Genomic DNA, 17,955 nt, shown 5'->3' with positions numbered 1-17,955 from the left:
TCTTTCTTATCTGGCTCATTTCTGTTGTCATTCAAATGAAAGAATTTCAGCAGCAAAGAGAATCGGTTACATGTCATTATAGCTGCAAAAATAGGTGTTGCATACATAGGATCTGTAGACCAGTACATCTCAATATCTGGTTTTCTGATTATTCCCATCAACATCAAAATCCCAATGAATTTTTTCATTTCGTTTTCATCAGTGTCTACCCAAGCACGAACACGGGAATGTGGAGGTAAATTGGGATTTTTCTCAATAAACTGTGCTGCATACAGATTTGTCTGATGAGCAAAATGTCTGATCAAATCAGGTGACACAAACAGCTCATAAAACTGCTCAGCAGTGTAATTGTTTACATCAACAATAAAGCCACACGTTGCCTCAAACGGATGCAGAAAAGGTATTTCACCTCGGGCAGCAGTCCAGTTGAGATGCTGGGGATACACCCACTCATCGCCGTCATCCGATGCGCCGTCATTCACAGTATCATGCAGCACACGTTGCTGATCATCATTGTCGCTAAAATCTTCTTCAGAACTGCTACAATCATGATCAGAATTATTGTCCAAAATCGCCTGCAAAACCTCACTTGAAGTCAGTTTACGTTTCGCCATATTCACAGCTTTCACTTTCGAATCACATCACGTGATCGGCCAATACAAGCGCAGAGTTGTCGAAATACAACGTAGTAATAATACCCACGCCAAACTGTCAGTTGTACTACGCGCCAGGCATTCACATAACCACAGGCAAATGTGCCGGATAATTCCGGCAGTAAGGCGTGAGCATTAAAGCTACGATGCCGGATATATCCGGCAGAGGGCGGTTAAGGGGTTAACTACAAGCAGTTCATTCTGTCATATAAGTACATGTATCTAGTTAGTTGCGGTAATAAGAGCGTAGAAAGCACAACGTGTCCAGCGTGTGGTCGTCCAGGCGAGAATGCACCTTCATACAGAGTATGCCAGCCTCTGAGAAAGCATGCTCTGCCTCCACTGTACTGTACTTTCTCCGGTCCTGTTCAGCCTATTTACATCGGACTTCCAATACAACTCGGAGTCCTGCCATGTGCAAAAGTTCGCTGATGACACTGCTATCGTGGGCTGTATCAGGAATGGGCAGGAGGAGGAGTATAGGGACCTAATCAATGACTTTGTTAAATGGTGCGACTCAAACCACCTACACCTGAACACCAGCAAAACCAAGGAGCTGGTGGTGGATTTTAGGAGGCCCAGACCCCTCATAGACCCAGTGATCATCAAAGGTGACTGTGTGCAGATGGTGCAGACCTATAAATATCTGGGAGTGCAGCTGGATGATAAATTAGACTGGACTGCCAATACTGATGCGCTGTGCAAGAAAGGACAGAGCCGGTTATACTTCCTTAGAAGGCTGGCGTCCTTCAACATCTGCAATAAGATGCTGCAGATGTTCTATCAGACAGTTGTGGCGAGCGCCCTCTTCTACGCAGTGGTGTGCTGGGGAGGCAGCATTAAGAGGAAAGACGCCTCACGTCTGGACAAACTGGTGAGGAAGGCAGGCTCTATTGTTGGCATGGAGCTGGACAGTTTAACATCTGTGGCAGAGCGAAGGGCGCTCAGCAGGCTCCTATCAATTATGGAGAATCCACTGCATCCACTTAATAGTATCATCTCCAGACAGAAGAGCAGCTTCAGCGACAGACTGCTGTCACTGTCCTGCTCCACTGACAGATTGAGGAGATCGTTCCTCCCCCAAACTATGCGACTCTTTAATTCCACCCGGGGGGGTAAACGTTAACATTTAACATTATACATAGTTATTGTCTGTTTTTTCACCTGCATTATTATCATTCTGTAATTTAATATTATTTATTGTATCAGTATGCTGCTGCTGAAGAATGTGAATTTCCCATTGGGATTAATAAAGTATCTATCTATCTATCTATCTATCTATCTATCTATCTATCTATCTATCTATCTATCTATCTATCTATCTGTCTGTCTGTCTGTCTGTCTGTCTGTCTGTCTGTCTGTCTGTCTGTCTGTCTGTCTGTCTGTCTGTCTGTCTGTCTGTCTGTCTGTGAAGTAGGCGGCACAGTCATCAGATACTGATACACTTGTTCTAAACAACGCCCGCGCTTGCCGTTGCTCTGAAACACCGCCATTTCAGCTTTTACTGATGCATCCAGTTTCTTGTCATCATTCTGTAATGGCAAGTTTCTTAACACAGGTAATGTGGATGCAACAGACTGACGCATTGCAATTTCAAGTTGCTGTTCAAAGCTGTCAACAGCACAGACGTCAATGAACTCTGCCCGTCCCGGCATTCGTGAGCTGCAGATGGCAGATTCCTCCCAGTCCACTGTGCTCAGTCAGCCGGGAGATTGACTGCTGCTGGTCTGTTGTTGACTGAATTAATCGGCAACACACTACACCGTGGGCCAAAAAAACGTGCCACTTAATTATTTTCAACTATAACTTTGTTATTTCTTGATCGATATTTACACTTTTATACGCTATATATGCGAGCTTGACCATTCCCGTTTTCCCAGGAATTACGGCAGTTTCATTCCCAGGAATGCGGGAATGAAAAATGTCTGGGAATCCCAGGCTCCCCTCTTTAATGGTGCTACAATGGGAATCAAATAACAGTTGTTTTTTTTACCTCCTCTTTGCTCGATCAGCTGCTGACTTTCCGCTGCTCATTTGCGGTGTGATCTGCATTTCGTGTGCCGCTTCGAACGTTTTAAAGTCACTGCCTTGTCTGTCTTCTCCCCTAGACATTCTCAAACACTGTTTGATCTCTTTGCTTGAGCAGCTGCTGGATTGCTGCTGCTCCTGTGCAGCGTGATCTGCATGCCTGTCTCGCGGAAAGTGAAAGTGTCTCTCTGTCTCTGTCTTTCGAAGATCTCTCTCTCTCTCTCTCACTCAAAGATCTCTCTTCAAAAGATCATGTCTTGTCACTGTCTCGTCCCAAGTTTTTTTTCTTTTTATAACAGAGAGATGTTATTAATATGCTGTTTTTATATTGTTTTTAAGATGGGAGGTGCTGATAAACAAAGCCTTCACTTGGAGCAAAAGCTTTACAAAGCTGTATCTGCTACATCCAATTGGTTGGATGGTGTTGAAAACAGTATTTTCACCGGACCAGTTCTCCTTGCTGAGGATACAGAGACACAACTTTGTAATCAAGAGGTACAGTATAAACTTATTTAGTAATTTCTTTCACGTTATCTTCATATCCCTAATTTTAGCAACATGAATATACTGTAAACTGTTCTTCATTTCTTGGTCTGTATAGTGAAGTTCTGGTTAGAAAATATAATTTTCAGCCTATTTTATTAGTGTTTTGTGTATCTCAGGGATTAGGCAAAGATATCAAAGAAGTAACAGAAGATGTAGACAAGAATAAGGAGCTCTTCCTTCAGGAGCTGGCACGGTGTGGAGAAAACCAGGATGTGATTGAAGAAACTTTGGGCCATCTTCAAGTACGTCTTGGTGCCCTAGACTCAGCTGTGAGTCAGAAATGTAATGATATGAAAATACGCCTCCAGCAGCTAACAGAGTTTCAAGTAAGTCATTTATTTCTTATTTACCACTAGACTTGTCTGCATATAACATCATGATTCTTATGTAAGCCAACTCCATTAATAAAATGAAACAACCTATTTTCTCCCTCATAAATTTACATTTATGTGTACTGTATATATATTCATTGAAAATAACAAACAAAAATGAGTTATAACCCAAAAACAAGCAAATTATTAGGATCACCTGTACACCTATTTAATCCATGCCATTATCTGATCAGTCAATAATATGGCAGCAGCATAATGCATAAAATCATGCAAGTACAGATCAGGAGCTTCAGTTAATATTCACATTAAATATGAGAATGGGAAAAACATTAGAGCTACTAATTGTGTGCAATTAACAATTTTAAAAAGTCTACAATTACATTTTTTTAACGCAACTCCTAAATGTTTTAATTTTATCCAGGTAATCTGACTGTGATTCACATGTTGTTAATGAAGCAACAGCAAATGAATCCAAGTTAAGTAATAATAGCAGTATTGGGTCACCGGTGCTTCATCATTTCCTGCATTCTTCTCAGTAATGATCTTTATCCGTACAGGTTGCTACCCATCTCTTATAATACTGTATCATCCCGCACTGAAACATAAAATACAGTAGAAGAACCACCCCCAAAAGAAAATATAAGTCATTAGGCTCTGAAGATGAGCTACTGATGCCTCGCTCCTTCTTCTCAATATCAGATGTTGAGCGATAAAGACATGAGTAAAAAATAGACATTGACTTGAGTCAGAAATGCAGTGATGTATGAAAATACACCTCCAGCAGTAATAGACTTGGTCTATTACTGTGGTGGAAGCTACAGGAGGACAAATACCCAGAACTGGCTAAGTTAGCTAGAAAATATTTAGCATCCCCGTCCACATCTGTCCCATGTAGTATGGGGCTAACATGTTAAAATTTATGTGCATTATGTAGTCAGGTTCTTTTTTTATGTATCTTGATGTAATACTTGTTTTATTAAAAGAAAAATACTAGCATTACTTAGAAAAACAAAAGATATGCCTTACTATGCAAACGTACTGTATTTCCACCACTTAAAAAATGATAATGATAATAATTATTACTATTACTGCTTATTTCACAGAAATATTACCTTATTTCCTAAAGACATTGCCTGCTGAAGCTGTAAAGCTGTGCATGCAAGTGTGATGGTTACTGCATCTGGTAACATCTTGCATCTGCTGAGGGTCAAATTCAGTTGGCACAGTTTAGGGTCACAGAGAGCCAGCGATAAATGCGGCTGTGCTGGGTATAGGGCAAGGGTTCCCAACCAGGGGTAAATTTCACCTACTCAGGGTACTCAAGGGATTAATTTTGCTTAAAAAAGCTGAAGTCACAAAGATCTAGATTAGTTCCCAAAAACAACATGAGACTTGTTCTTTCAACAACTGTGCTAAACATATCCAAAACAGGTGAAAGGTAAGAAAAAGAACATGGTGGATAGTACACTGGTCCTTTGCAGGGCACAATCATACATCCAATCAGTAAAGAGTGCTGCATGCAATTCAGAAACAGAAACCAGTTCTTAAAATGTCAGTTTAATTTTCATCCAGCTATTTGTTATAGTTTATTTGTATATATAGTATATAGTATATTTGTTGAAACACTGTGATCTGGTGGAGCAGCAGTAAAGTTTATACCATAAATCTTTGGGAGCTCAGGTTGGGTATGTAAAAATGGGATGAATGTCATTTACTTCACAGCACACAAAGGACTACACAAATTTTCTCAATTGAGAAGTAGTTCACCCCTACATTTAAATTTAAAATATGCTTTTTTGAGTTTATGTTCTGCTGCATCCAATGGTAGAATTGACATCCTAAGAAAAAACAAAGGCTAAGAATAAGCAGCTCTAAATGCTGCATAATAAAATGAATAGCATAAAATCCAGTTTATACTGTCATCATTATCTGGAATGGATTAGTAAAGATCCACAGCGACTGTGAACACGCCAGGATTTCAACTCAGGATTCTTTAACTGTGAATCAGTAGTGGTAATCACTGTGACCTCAACATAATGTTCCAAAACGATTCTGAAGCTTTGAGACAAGCTCATTAAGGTAGCTGCACTGCCTGCTGCACCTCCACATTACCCTCTTTTGATGTGTAATATATGCAGTGTTATAAATCTGAGTTTGCAGTATTTATAGTCCTTTTACACTTTATTAGTATTGCTTTATCATAAAGTGCATTTTAAAATGAGTTTCAATATTTAAATATTGTCATGTTTTTCCCATGCAGATGGAGATGAAACTGTTATTCTCTGCACTGGCTGATAGTAAATATCAGATCCTTCAGAAACTAGCAGCTGCAATGGAGAGACCAGCTACAAATTTGATGGAGGTAATATTATAGAAAGGAAAGAAGAAAGTAATGTTCTTAATTAAACCTGACTAATTTAGATATAGTTTGAAGATCTGTGAAATCGTTGCTATTATTTTCCTCAGTTAAACATCTTGACATCGTACTATAGTTGTGTAAAGCATAAAGTCCTTATCAGGTACTGACTTTAAATGTATACTTTATAATGGCCATTAAAAATCCATAATATTGTTTGAAAATATTTTGTGCAAAATAGTTAAATAAAAGTATAAAAATGATTAAAAAAAAATGAAGGCTTTAGCATGAATCATTGTTGTTACTTTCAGTGGTGAAGGGAATTAAATACATTTTGTGGGTCTTCAGTTTCACATGTACTAAATGTCTCATGTTTCAGTAATGCCGTATTTTTGCTTTCCTCCATGGTGTAAAATATATACCCTAAGTTCTTGTCTATAAGCCGGACTCATGTATTAGCCGGAGACCAAAAATCATACGAATTTTTAAAATAAAATCGTATCATAGATAAGCCGGACTCATGGATAAGCCGAACGTACTATAACCTATAACTAATAGAAGGGAGGGAGGTCAGTGGTCTCACTCGTGCCCATTTAATTTCTTTAAGGGGGGAGAGAGTGTGAGATATTGCCGTCTCTCTCACTCCCCGCATGGCGCGGTTGGAGCGGCCGGAGCGCGTTCTTTCTGCTCTGGGCGTCGCCGAGTCAACACGAGCGCGTAGCGGTCATTTAAATTGTGATTTTATATGTAAGCATATTTAAATATATATCGTGGATTTCTGCGGACAATGGGTCTTTTAATTTCTGGTACATGCTTCCTCAGTTGGTTTGCCCAGTTGATTTCATACAAGGGACGCTATTGGCAGATGGCTGAGAAGCTACCCGGCTTACTGTTCTCTCTCTCTTGCGCTGACTATCTGTGATCCTGACGTATGGGGATTGAGCAGGGGGGCTGTTTGCACACCTAGACGATACGGACGCTCGTCTAAAAATGCTGAAAGATTATCTTCACGTTGCTATCTTTTGTAAAGCTGATTCCTGAAAAGACATGCTGCACAGTACTTCGCATGCTTAAAAGCTCGAAGGGCACGTATTGATTTTTGACTGAAAAACAAACTCTCCCTCTCTCTCTCTATCTCTGCTCCTGACGGAGGGGGTGTGAGCTGCCGCCTTCAACAGCTTTGTGCCGCGGTGCTTCGCATACTTAAAAGCCAAACAGACATATTGATTTGTTTGCTTCACTCCTTTGAAGAGGAAGATATGTTTGCATTCTTTTAATTGTGAGACGGAACTGTCATCTCTGTCTTGTCATGGAGCACAGTTTAAACTTTTGAAAAAGAGACAAATGTTTGTTTGCAGTGTTTGAATAACGTTCCTGTCTCTCTACAACCTCCTGTGTTTCTGTGCAAATCTGTGACCCAAGCATGACAATATAAAAATAACCATATAAACATATGGTTTCTACTTCGCGGATATTCTTATTTCGCGGGTGGCTCTGGAACGAAACCCCCGCGATGGATGTATAAGCCGGACTTATGTATAAGCCGATATTCTATTTTTTCATTTTCACAACTTTTTTCCTTAGATAAGCCGTGGCTTATTGACAAGAACTTAGGGTATTTCTTTATAGTAGGTTTTAATACTGGCTTTTATAATAATATCCATCCATCCATTTTCCAACCCGCTGAATCCGAACACAGGGTCACGGGGGCCTGCTGGACCCAATCCCAGCCAACACAGGGCACAAGGCAGGAACCAATCCCGGGCAGGGTGCCAACCCACCGCAGTTATAATAATATAATGGCTTATAATAACATAATGGCTTTTGTATTTTATATTTTCCCTTTTGCTTTCTAAAAAAGTGTGATTTTTTTATTCAGTATCTGTGATCGATTGCCTTCCCCTTCTGCATTTTTCATGTTTATCTGATATGCTGCCCATTTGACTTTTTATATTTCTATCAGTACATTTTATACTGCAATTTGCTGAATATTTTGTCTACTTTTGAAACATTTAATGCATACTTACAGTAAGCACTTTATAAACACACTCACAATGAAAGGAGCTTTTAAGGTGACTAACCCTTACAATGTCTTTGGGTCAAATTTATCTGGTTTTATGTTTGAAATCAACAGGAGAATCTTGTATGATATGTACTGTATAATAATGTAACTTACATCTTACAGGCAATCTCACATGCTGAAGAGAACATGAAGGAGTTTGAGCAAAGAATTATTGAGCTTAAAGTACAAGGAGAGAAGCTACAATTGGACCAGCCTTCCATTCAGGAACTTTTAAAACTTCAGGTTCGTTTTTGTGAACCTAACTTTTTTAAAACTGATGATTGCTACTGACCATTGCTGCAGCTAAGTTAGTTAAGAATATTGAATTCATAAGCCTTTCATCTTGAGGGTACAGTAGCGTTCTCCTGCAATATGAATACGGTTATCAATATCACAATATTAGCAATCTCTGTTACTTGCTGTTGTCCACTGTCATATTTTTCATTATCACTAAAACCAAGGCTAGGCACTAATGGTTGTATAGTGCTGCTGTTAACAGTGTTGTCCTCTAAAAGTCTGTACCCTCTTTCTGAAATCTTTTTGAGGGTTGTCATTAGGGCTGCTGACACTTAAATGTCTAGCCCTTCCCAGTTTGTGAAGTGCTCACATACAGCTGCTTTCCAGCCCTGCCAGTGAAGAGCTGTTTGCCAACTGCTACAGTCATTTTTAGAGGCCCTCTAATGTGTAATTTATAACACCATGAAATGATTTAAAATTTATTTTAATCCACCCTCCCCAATATTTTTCACCTTCGTAACAGTTTGAGAGACTTTGAAGATATGCATGTTATTTTAACTGACAGGCCTAAACTGCCTTAGTAAGTGTCTGAAGGTTTGTCTCCTGTCTTACACTCAGTGCTATAAAGAAGTACTTAGAAAGTGGATACAATGCACAAGTCTCTGAGGTTCTTTTTCATAAAAAGTAGTTAATCGTTTATACTTTTCTATGAAACAATATTTCTTAGGAATTGGTTGATATAGGCTGAAATTAACTTAATTTGATTTCTTCCACTGATCACATATGGTACATGTTTATTTACAGGATACTTATGAAGAGCTTGTCATGACTGTTGGCTCTCGCAGAAGCGGACTAAACCAAAGCCTTGCTCTGAAAGACCAGTATGCACAGGCCTTGCAAGACCTCTCTGACCTGGTGGATACAGCTCAAGAAAAAATTGCTTCCAGTCAAAAAATTATAGCCAACTCCAAAGTGGATATTGTGAATCTCCTTGAAAAGCATAAGGTTTGATATTTTTTTTAAAGTTAACTACTTTATAAATTTAAATATGGTTTGAAAATAAGCTGGTTTGAGTTACAGAACATCCATGGCTTTTTAAGTTCCTAGATTCTCATTGCCTTGCATTTGAGAGTATCTCATTGTATTCTTTTTTGTTATCTGTGCTCTACCAGAATATATTTTTTAAAACATTTGGCCACAATATTCCAAAATCTTCCACCAAAATCATTATATTGATAAAAAGGACAAAGCTATTGCATAAAAGAAGGAAAGCTTACCAACTTTCTGCCCTCATGCTAGATATTAGACATAGATAAACAGAAGACCTGTGTGTCCATGTGTGTATGGAGCAGTCCGCTCTGCTCACGCTCAACCAGAGCCACCAGATGGCACATGCCTACACTTTTAAATTTTTTCAGTGCTTGCATGCACCTCAGTTCTCATTACGAAAATGTGTGTGTGTGTGTTTGTGTGTGTGTGTGTGTATGGAGCAGTTCGCTCTAGTCACGCTCATCCAAAGCTATGGGAGTTGGTGTGAATTCTACAGAAGATGTAGCAGCTTATACAACTATGACTTGCACTTGGTGAGATGGTGCATGCATGCATGCACTATTTAATTTTTTCGGCACTTGCTTGCTCTTCACTTTTCATTCAACCCAAACAGACAAAGTCAGCTTTGTGGTACATGCATGTTGTACGTTAGCACAATAACCTACCATATGTTTGTCTGTCCTGCTCAATTTGTGAAAAAAATGTGCACTTGACTACATGTCCGTCTTGGACAAGATACAACCTGTCCTGGTCCACTTAGCTGACACCTCTGCAAGTTTACCAATATATTAAAACTGCTAGGAAGTTTTTGGGTTGTTTTTTGTCCCAAAGACCACACACAGCTCTTATGTTAAAATTGTAGTTTTGTAAAATAAAAACTATAAATAATTAGAAAGCCTTAGCTAGTGCAATATATTTTGCCTGGTCTTTTATTTTCTTTAAGTACAATTGAGTGGTTTTTGCACTTACTCACAGATGTGGCAAAATTCATTGCTCAGTGTAACAGAAATATACCATTATGTTTAGACAAATTAAACAACAAATCATCTCCAGAATATTTGTAGAATCGAAAATGAGTATGAACACTCAGAATTGCTTTAAAAAGTCCACATCCATATTTCAGCAGGGATCTTTTTTATCTAAGAGGGAGTCTGCAGTCTGTTCAAGCTGTAGTGGCATTGTCAATCATTTTTAAATTACTACTCATTCAGTAATTTTTACTGATTCCACCAGTCATTGTCTATGATTTTTTCCACACTCTTGGTTAAATGTTCTACTGAATTAGCAAGCAGGCACAGGAAAATCTTGAACGTTACGTACATTTGACATTTCTAATGCAGATGCCACACAATCAGTGAGTGGGCTGAGAATTTAGCTTGGCTTTCTGGAGCTGTAAGGCAGCAGCACCAATTATGGGGCCTTGATCCCACCCATTTTATTTGTAGTTATTTTAGAATAATAGTAATATTTACTAGTAATCTTTTGTCTTCCATAACAACAGTTATTTAACACAAACAGCATTCTTTTTTTCAGCCACATTATATACAAAATTACAATTGTTCCAAATTGTTTTGCTTTTTTCTCTGTACATATGATGTTCTTTAAATATTGCTGCCATCATGTCTAGTTATCCACTCAGTTTTATAATGACTAATGCTAGCTACCTGTTTGGTTTTGTTTTGTTTTGTTTTTAAATTAAACTTTCCTTTTATCTATCAGGATTTTTTTCAGGGTTTGGAATCTCACATGATCTTGACAGAAACTTTCCACAGAAAAATCAGTGGTTTTCTTCTACCAAGGGAATCTCATTCATATGAGGAAACAATGGCTCATGCCTCTGCAGTTTTAAAACAAGCCCATAAGAAAGGCATAGAGCTGGAATACATTCTTGAGGTAAGTGCTTTGTAGGAGAAATTGTATTACAAGCAGAAGTTTGTTATTCATTTATCAGTGTAAATATGTTAATCCTTAAAACAAATTCAGCTCAACTCAATTTATTTATGTATAATGCTCTTGACTGAGAGCAGGCTCAGAGCACTGTAACAAGTTCACAGGTAAATACAATGATAAAGATTACAAAATTCTGGTTATATCATGGATATATTTAAAAGCATATACCTTTTTAAGCACATAGGAAGAAAATATAGTGCCAAACTGATTAACATATATGGAACATAACAGTATCATCCATTAATATTACCATTGAATTATAGCCAGTTGATGTCAAAGGAGAGGAAAATAAAGCCACCACTCAGCAGCATCCCTGGAGAAACAAACCCCCAGGGGTCAGTGAACAGTTACAATAGACAGAGTCACAGTTTATCAGACTTAGTCAGAGTTCTGGAGACCTCGGCTAACTGGCCGCACATCAATCCTGGGCATTCTACAGTAAAGTCTGTGCTGGGCAGTTTTTTTTTTTTTGTTCTTTATTTCGTCTTATACGATTTCTCATATTAGAAATTTGTTAGTTTTCGCATACCCCTTGGGGTCAGAGCGCAGGGTCAGCCATTGTACAGCGCCCCTGGAGCAATTACAGGTTAAGGGTCTTGCTCAAGGGCCCAGCAGAGTAGGATCTCTTTTGGCAGTGACGGGGATTCGAACTGGCAACCTTCTGGATACCAGCGCAGATCCTTAGCCTCAGAGCCACCACTCCACCCAGTCTGATCTGAAATGTTGATTCCTAGACTTCCAGTATCAGAGATGTCTTTCCATGGCAGGAAAACTGCTTGGCAGTATTGCAGTGGCATGTATTTAACAAATTAATATTATGTATAGTTTACTTTGTTATAAACACGTATTGAACAAGTTATATTTGAACACCCAAAGCTATACTTTATAATGATATTTTATAAAATAAAACTTTGCTTGAAGTGTTTGAAATGGGTGGATGGGTTATTTGTGCTGCATGATGTATAATTATTTCTGCTTTATAATTGTGCACTTATTTCACTGTACATATTTGAAATAGTGGAGCATAGAGGATAGAATCAACTTCATTTTCTAAGGTCATTTTATTCAGGTAAAATGCTGTGAATTCAATGAGTTCAATGTCATTGCACTTAAACATATGTACTGTATAGTAGTAACCTTTTCATACAAATGTAAGCAAACAGTAAAACCAAAATCTGTTTCAGTTTTTAAATATAAACAACATTATCTATCCATCCATCCATTTTCCAACCCACTGAATCCAAACACAGGGTCATGGGGGTCTGCTGGAGCCAATCCCAGCCAACACAGGGCACAAGGCAGGAACCAATCCCGGGCAGGGTGCCAACCCACCGCAGGACACACACACACACACACCCACACACCAAGCACACACTAGGGACAATTTAGAATCGCCAGCCCACCTAATCTGCATGTCTTAGGACTGAGGAAGGAAACCAGAGCGCATTATGCAAATGTTAAATCTGTTAAATCTTGTTAACAGAAGGAAGAACAGAAATTCTAATTAACAGCATTACTGGAGGAAATAAACTTGCTGGGAGGATGCAGGCTTTCCTTGTGGCAGTGGGTGCAAGGCAGGAAACAGTCCAATGACACAATCCTACAGGGCTAATAATGCAGCATCACCATTTAAGCAAACCCACTCAAACATGAGTATAATGTGCTAGCGTGAAAGCAGACAGATTTCGAGTTTAGAATTTGAATCTAGGATGTTGAATCCATGAAGCAGCAGCTCTAACCTGTTCACACTCTTTATGTGCATTTAAATTCAGATTCATTAATGATATTAGTGACTGCAAAAATGTTACCCCACTTGGTTGGGTATAAACAGTGGTTTTTACAGCATCACATATTAAAACAAAATGTGTTAGCTTTGGTCATTAACAATTTTCCTCCACATACTGTATGTGGCATTTTGATTTCAGTGGATATACTATATAAGTGTTATTAGCTAGTTTTACTGCCACAATATTTGTATGCTTACGTCTCCGCTTCTAAATTGTATTTCACATTTTATTTACCTTTTCACAGCCTACCTGAGCTCTTCAGTATTTTATGTAGCAAAATTAGTTAAAAATTCATTCACATCAAATTAAATCTGAAGACTGCCAATTTATAGTTTGTCCAATTTTGCTTGTTAAAAGTGTATTTAAATAATTTTAAATTGTAACAGAAAGCTACATCATCATCATCAGCAACATCATCATTGTCATTCAATTGAGACCAGAATACCATTCAATTATGTTATTTGTTTGGCTTTAGATGGCTGATTTGTTCATTTTTCAGGCCATATATTTTGGAACAGTTGGGGGCTGAAGGTTCTAATTAATAACATGGGAAAACATAATAACTAGGTTTAAAATGAAGGCAATGTTCTAACAACAATCTTTTTACAGACCTGGATCCACGTTGAAGATGATTACCAATCTTTGTTCAGACAACTGGAACTTGTAGAAAGTAATGTCCCCAGTGTTGGCCTAGTGGAAGAGACAGAAGAAAGACTTTTGGAAAGGATAACAATTTATCAGGTACTGTGCACCTTTAGGCCAGACTTTACTCTTCCTTTTGATTTGATTTTTTAACAGATAAATGGTTAGTTGAAGATATGATTTATTTCCTCGTTTATAATAGGACAAGCTGGCTTCATAAGTAGTAAATCCTAGAAATGATTTAGCTGTTTAGGATGACACAATGGTTTCATTCTTATGACAATAAATAGAAATAGTCTTAACGAATTGTAAAAAATTAAGATTTATACTAAATGCTGTAGAATATTATGAAACTAATCAGTGCACTAGTAAGACCCCATCTGGAATATTATGTTCATGTCTTGTCAATGAAGCACAATTAAGACATGTCATAGTACAAGTGCTGAAGCCTTCCTAGTAAACAGATTCCTCATGTTCCTCAAGGGTCTTTTACTTCATGAGCATAAAAACCCTTATCCATATCTTCACAGCTCTATAAAACATTAGGCCAAATCCTGCTCTACCCATGGCACATTGACAAGATTTAGATATTCTGTGTCACTTTCAGTTACTGTAGTTACCTGGTTAGTAGAGAATGTTCTTTCCGTCCATTACTTGAAGGTAAACACATAATATTATAGAGTAGTAGCTCATTTTATTTTTTATTTCTAGCATTTGAAGAGCAGTTTGACTGAGCATCAACATCAGCTCTATCAGGTTTTGGATGATGGGAAGAGGCTAATGATGTCTGTCTGTTGTTCGGATTTGGATATTATTTTGACTCAGCTGGGGGAACGCTGGCTTAATAATACATCCAAAGTAAACAAGGAGCTCAACAGACTGGACACAATATTGAAACATTGGCAAAGGTAAGTAGTTTCCTTAGCTGGAGCCTTGCATTCGTAAACCTTGTATTTATATGTTTATAGGGTCATTATTGTCATGTGTACACAGTACACTGAAAGTCTCACATACTTTAACAATGCAGTATGTTGCTAGTCTCTGGTGCCATGATCAGTAAGTACTGGAATGTTATCAAGCACAAAAACCATACTGTAAGCAAGTGAACAAAGAATTTCATATGAGGAGCTTCTTTCAAGTGAAATATTTAAACAAAAATATTTTTACAGTAAAATAATTTTACTATAGGATATTAGTAAAGCATCACCTTAAATTATCATAACATATACATTATGGATCCTTAACACTTTCCCTGTTGAACTTTATTATTGCTTCTGGTCGCTGAGTAGTGCTTCATGTTACAGAACTTTGACCCTGATAATAATAATTTATTAGATGTTTATCAAGTTTATTAGATCTTTCTTATTTGATAGACGATAAGTTTGTATACAGCTATTCACTACTGAAGAGCTTATCCCAAGCTGATGATAGTGTATAAACCTAATGTTGGTAATTTCTTACTAATGAATTAAAGAATGTTAATGAAAATATGATTGCTTAAGATTATTGTCTGTCAAGTGTGGCAAAGGCGCTATATAGGCATCGACCCAACACAGACTGACAACGGAGGCAAGTGTAAAATAAACAAAAAGAACTTTTATTTTTCTTCAGCCGTGGGGCATCTCCCAAAACAGTCCCAAAACAACACACAAAGTAAATCACCCCAAACCACACTCTTCTTCCTCCACTACTCCTCTCAGGCAGCTTCGTCGTCATCCTCCTCCAGACTCTGGCGCCCTGAGTAGTGGCTGCAGGCTCCTTTTATAGCCCTCGCAGAAGTGCTGCAGGTGGTAATTAGCCTAATTAGGCTGCACTTCTGGGTGTGGCTGCATTCTAACCCACAGAGGCTCGTTAATCCGTGCAGCTCCTCCAGTTGGTGGCCACAGAGCCCAACAGGTCTGAGTCCTGAAGTCCCACCCCTGTGGCCCCGATGTAACCCAGGAGGGCTGCCACCACGTGTTCCAGGGGATGTACTGTGCATCTTATGGCTGCTCCCCTGGTCCCAGTGTCAAAGGGGTGTCCCGGCCAGGCATGGGTCCCGGCCGTCCGCCATACAAGTAATGTATGTATTGCAAGGCATACAGCATAAATTTAATATGATAAAAGTGTCTCAAGTCAAAACTGTATACACAAGGTTTTTTTTAGTTTTTTTTCTGTTTTTGTAGATAATAACAGTAGAATTATTATTCTTGGGGTGTGTATTATCCTTATACTGTCAATTATTTCCCTCCTCTTATCCTTCGACATGTAACAAATTAGAGTGAAATTATGTGAAGAAAGTCTGAGATTTAAAATTATACTGGGATGTGAAGAAGAACAAGATGAGGGAGCAATGCTAACAACTGAGCAAGTGAAGTGACACAAAGGAAAGCAGGACTCTATTAATGCTACATTACACTTACTTCCTGTGATCTTCATTTATGTTTATTTAATGTGAAAGAAAAATCCCAAGATTTATGTGCCCAGAAAATTGATGATCAAAGTATCCATGAGGATTGTAGTCCTATTCTGGAATTTCTTTGGTACTATTAAAGAAATAGATGTTAATCTGCTACAAGAAAAATCAAATCAATATTGTCATATTATCATATTAATAACATTTTGTGCATCTATAGTGTGTTATTGTTAGCATGCATTCTCTAAACAGGGCTTCATGTATTTTTTCTCCAGGTACCAACGAGAGTCTACAGAACTTGGACAATGGCTACAAAATGCACTTGATCAGCTAGAGTATTGGAACACACAGTCAGTAACTGTACCACAGGAGCTAGAAACTGTCCGAGACCATCTCAGTACTTTCCTGGTGAGACAACTGTTACAGAGAACATTGAATTGTTGGCTGCTGATCAACCCTCTCCACATAGCTCTGTCCTACACCTCCTCCTATGTCAGACACTTTTCCTTCAAATCTTCTTTTACCTTATCTTTCCACATGTGTTTCAACCTCCCCTTCTTTCTCTTTCCTTGAACTTCTATTTCCAAAACTACTTGTCCACATATTAATTTTCTCTGCTCATCATGTCATACCATTTCAACCTGCTTTTCTGTACTTTCTTAGATATCTCTTCTACTTTTGGTGTACCCCTGATTGTCTCATTTCTTATTCTGTCCTTCTTTGTAACTCCACTTAACCATCTCAGCATTCTTATTTCTGCCACATCCAACATCTCCTGCCTCCCTTCTTTGTTGGTCTTACCACCATCTTAAAAACCTTACCTTTAGGGCAAATTCACATTTAGGTGTTGTAAATTTCCATCATGTGGCATTTTTTCAAGTTCTGTTTTGCAAGTGTTTTTAAAGCATTTTACAAACATTTTCAAAGAACCATTTGGAAGGGAAAATATGATTGACAGCATTTCCTTTTATCCTTTAATGTGTTTTGAGATGTTCTAGTGCTTTTAATCCTGACAATCACGGTACTGAAGAGGATATGTCATTAGCATCATGACTTTAGATATTGGGTTCACCCTGCTCTGTAAAATTCTTCTGTAAAGTTCAATATTTCATACAGGAGTCGATAAGCACTTAAGTACAGTGATTCAGTTGTGCTCATACGTTTACATGCCCTGGCAGAATTTGTAAGATGTGTACCATACTTTAAATAAAAGATGACTGATCAGGCAAAAGGCATTTAATTTACTTTTAATGGAATCCAACTTAATAAGGCATAACGGAACAGCACAACCATTAAACAAAACATAATAATAAGGAAAATAATGAGATGGTCCCTGTTCAAAAGTTTGCATACCTTTCCTTTTTATTACTGCTTATTTCCCTCTTTAGCATCAATGTCTTTTGTTATAGTTGTGGATGTGGCCCTTGATATTCTCAGGTGGTACAGCAGTCCATTCTTCTTGGCCAAAAGTCTATAGGTCCTGTAAATATATAGTTCTTGTGTTGTCTTGCATGAATTACATGTTTGAGATCTCCCCAAAGAGGCTCAATGAAATTGAAGTCAGAAGACTGTGATGGTCAATCCAGCACTTACACTTTTTCTGTTGTAGCCACCAAAAGGTCAACTTGGCCTTGTGTTTTGGATTATTATCATGTTGGAAGATCCCATTCACAGCTTCTGGACTGATGAATGCAAAATGTTCTCTGAGCATCAGAGATCCACCTCCATGCCTCACAGTAGCGATGGTGTGCTTTTCATCATAGGCCTTGTTGCATCCTCTCCAAACATAGCATTTATGGTTGTGACCATAAAGTTCAATTTTGGTCTCATCATTCCAAAGGACTTTGTTCCAGAAGTTTGAGGCTTGTCTAGATGCTGTTTGGCACATTGTAAGTGGGCTGTTTTGTGGACCAATAA

General features: G+C 38.3%; 1 protein-coding gene across 7 annotated transcripts in view; it reads left to right on the top strand.

Annotated features, from left to right (window-relative positions):
- LOC114648588 (nesprin-1-like) overlaps positions 1-17,955 on the top strand; it is a 360,492-nt gene that overhangs the window by 259,643 nt on the left and 82,894 nt on the right. For all 7 annotated transcript variants that reach the window (XM_051924543.1, XM_051924540.1, XM_051924539.1 and 4 more), the window contains 9 exons: positions 3,021-3,176; positions 3,344-3,553; positions 5,820-5,921; positions 8,101-8,220; positions 9,019-9,219; positions 10,984-11,157; positions 13,611-13,742; positions 14,355-14,551; positions 16,314-16,446. In XM_051924543.1, the coding sequence (XP_051780503.1) occupies positions 3,021-3,176; positions 3,344-3,553; positions 5,820-5,921; positions 8,101-8,220; positions 9,019-9,219; positions 10,984-11,157; positions 13,611-13,742; positions 14,355-14,551; positions 16,314-16,446 (1,425 nt within the window). The remainder of the gene's footprint in view (positions 1-3,020; positions 3,177-3,343; positions 3,554-5,819; positions 5,922-8,100; positions 8,221-9,018; positions 9,220-10,983; positions 11,158-13,610; positions 13,743-14,354; positions 14,552-16,313; positions 16,447-17,955) is intronic.

This window comes from Erpetoichthys calabaricus, chromosome 3 (genome assembly GCF_900747795.2).
Source record: "Erpetoichthys calabaricus chromosome 3, fErpCal1.3, whole genome shotgun sequence".
Lineage (NCBI taxonomy): Eukaryota > Metazoa > Chordata > Cladistia > Polypteriformes > Polypteridae > Erpetoichthys > Erpetoichthys calabaricus.
Note: the sequence above shows the minus strand (reverse complement) of the source record. Positions and strands in the feature narration are given on the sequence as shown.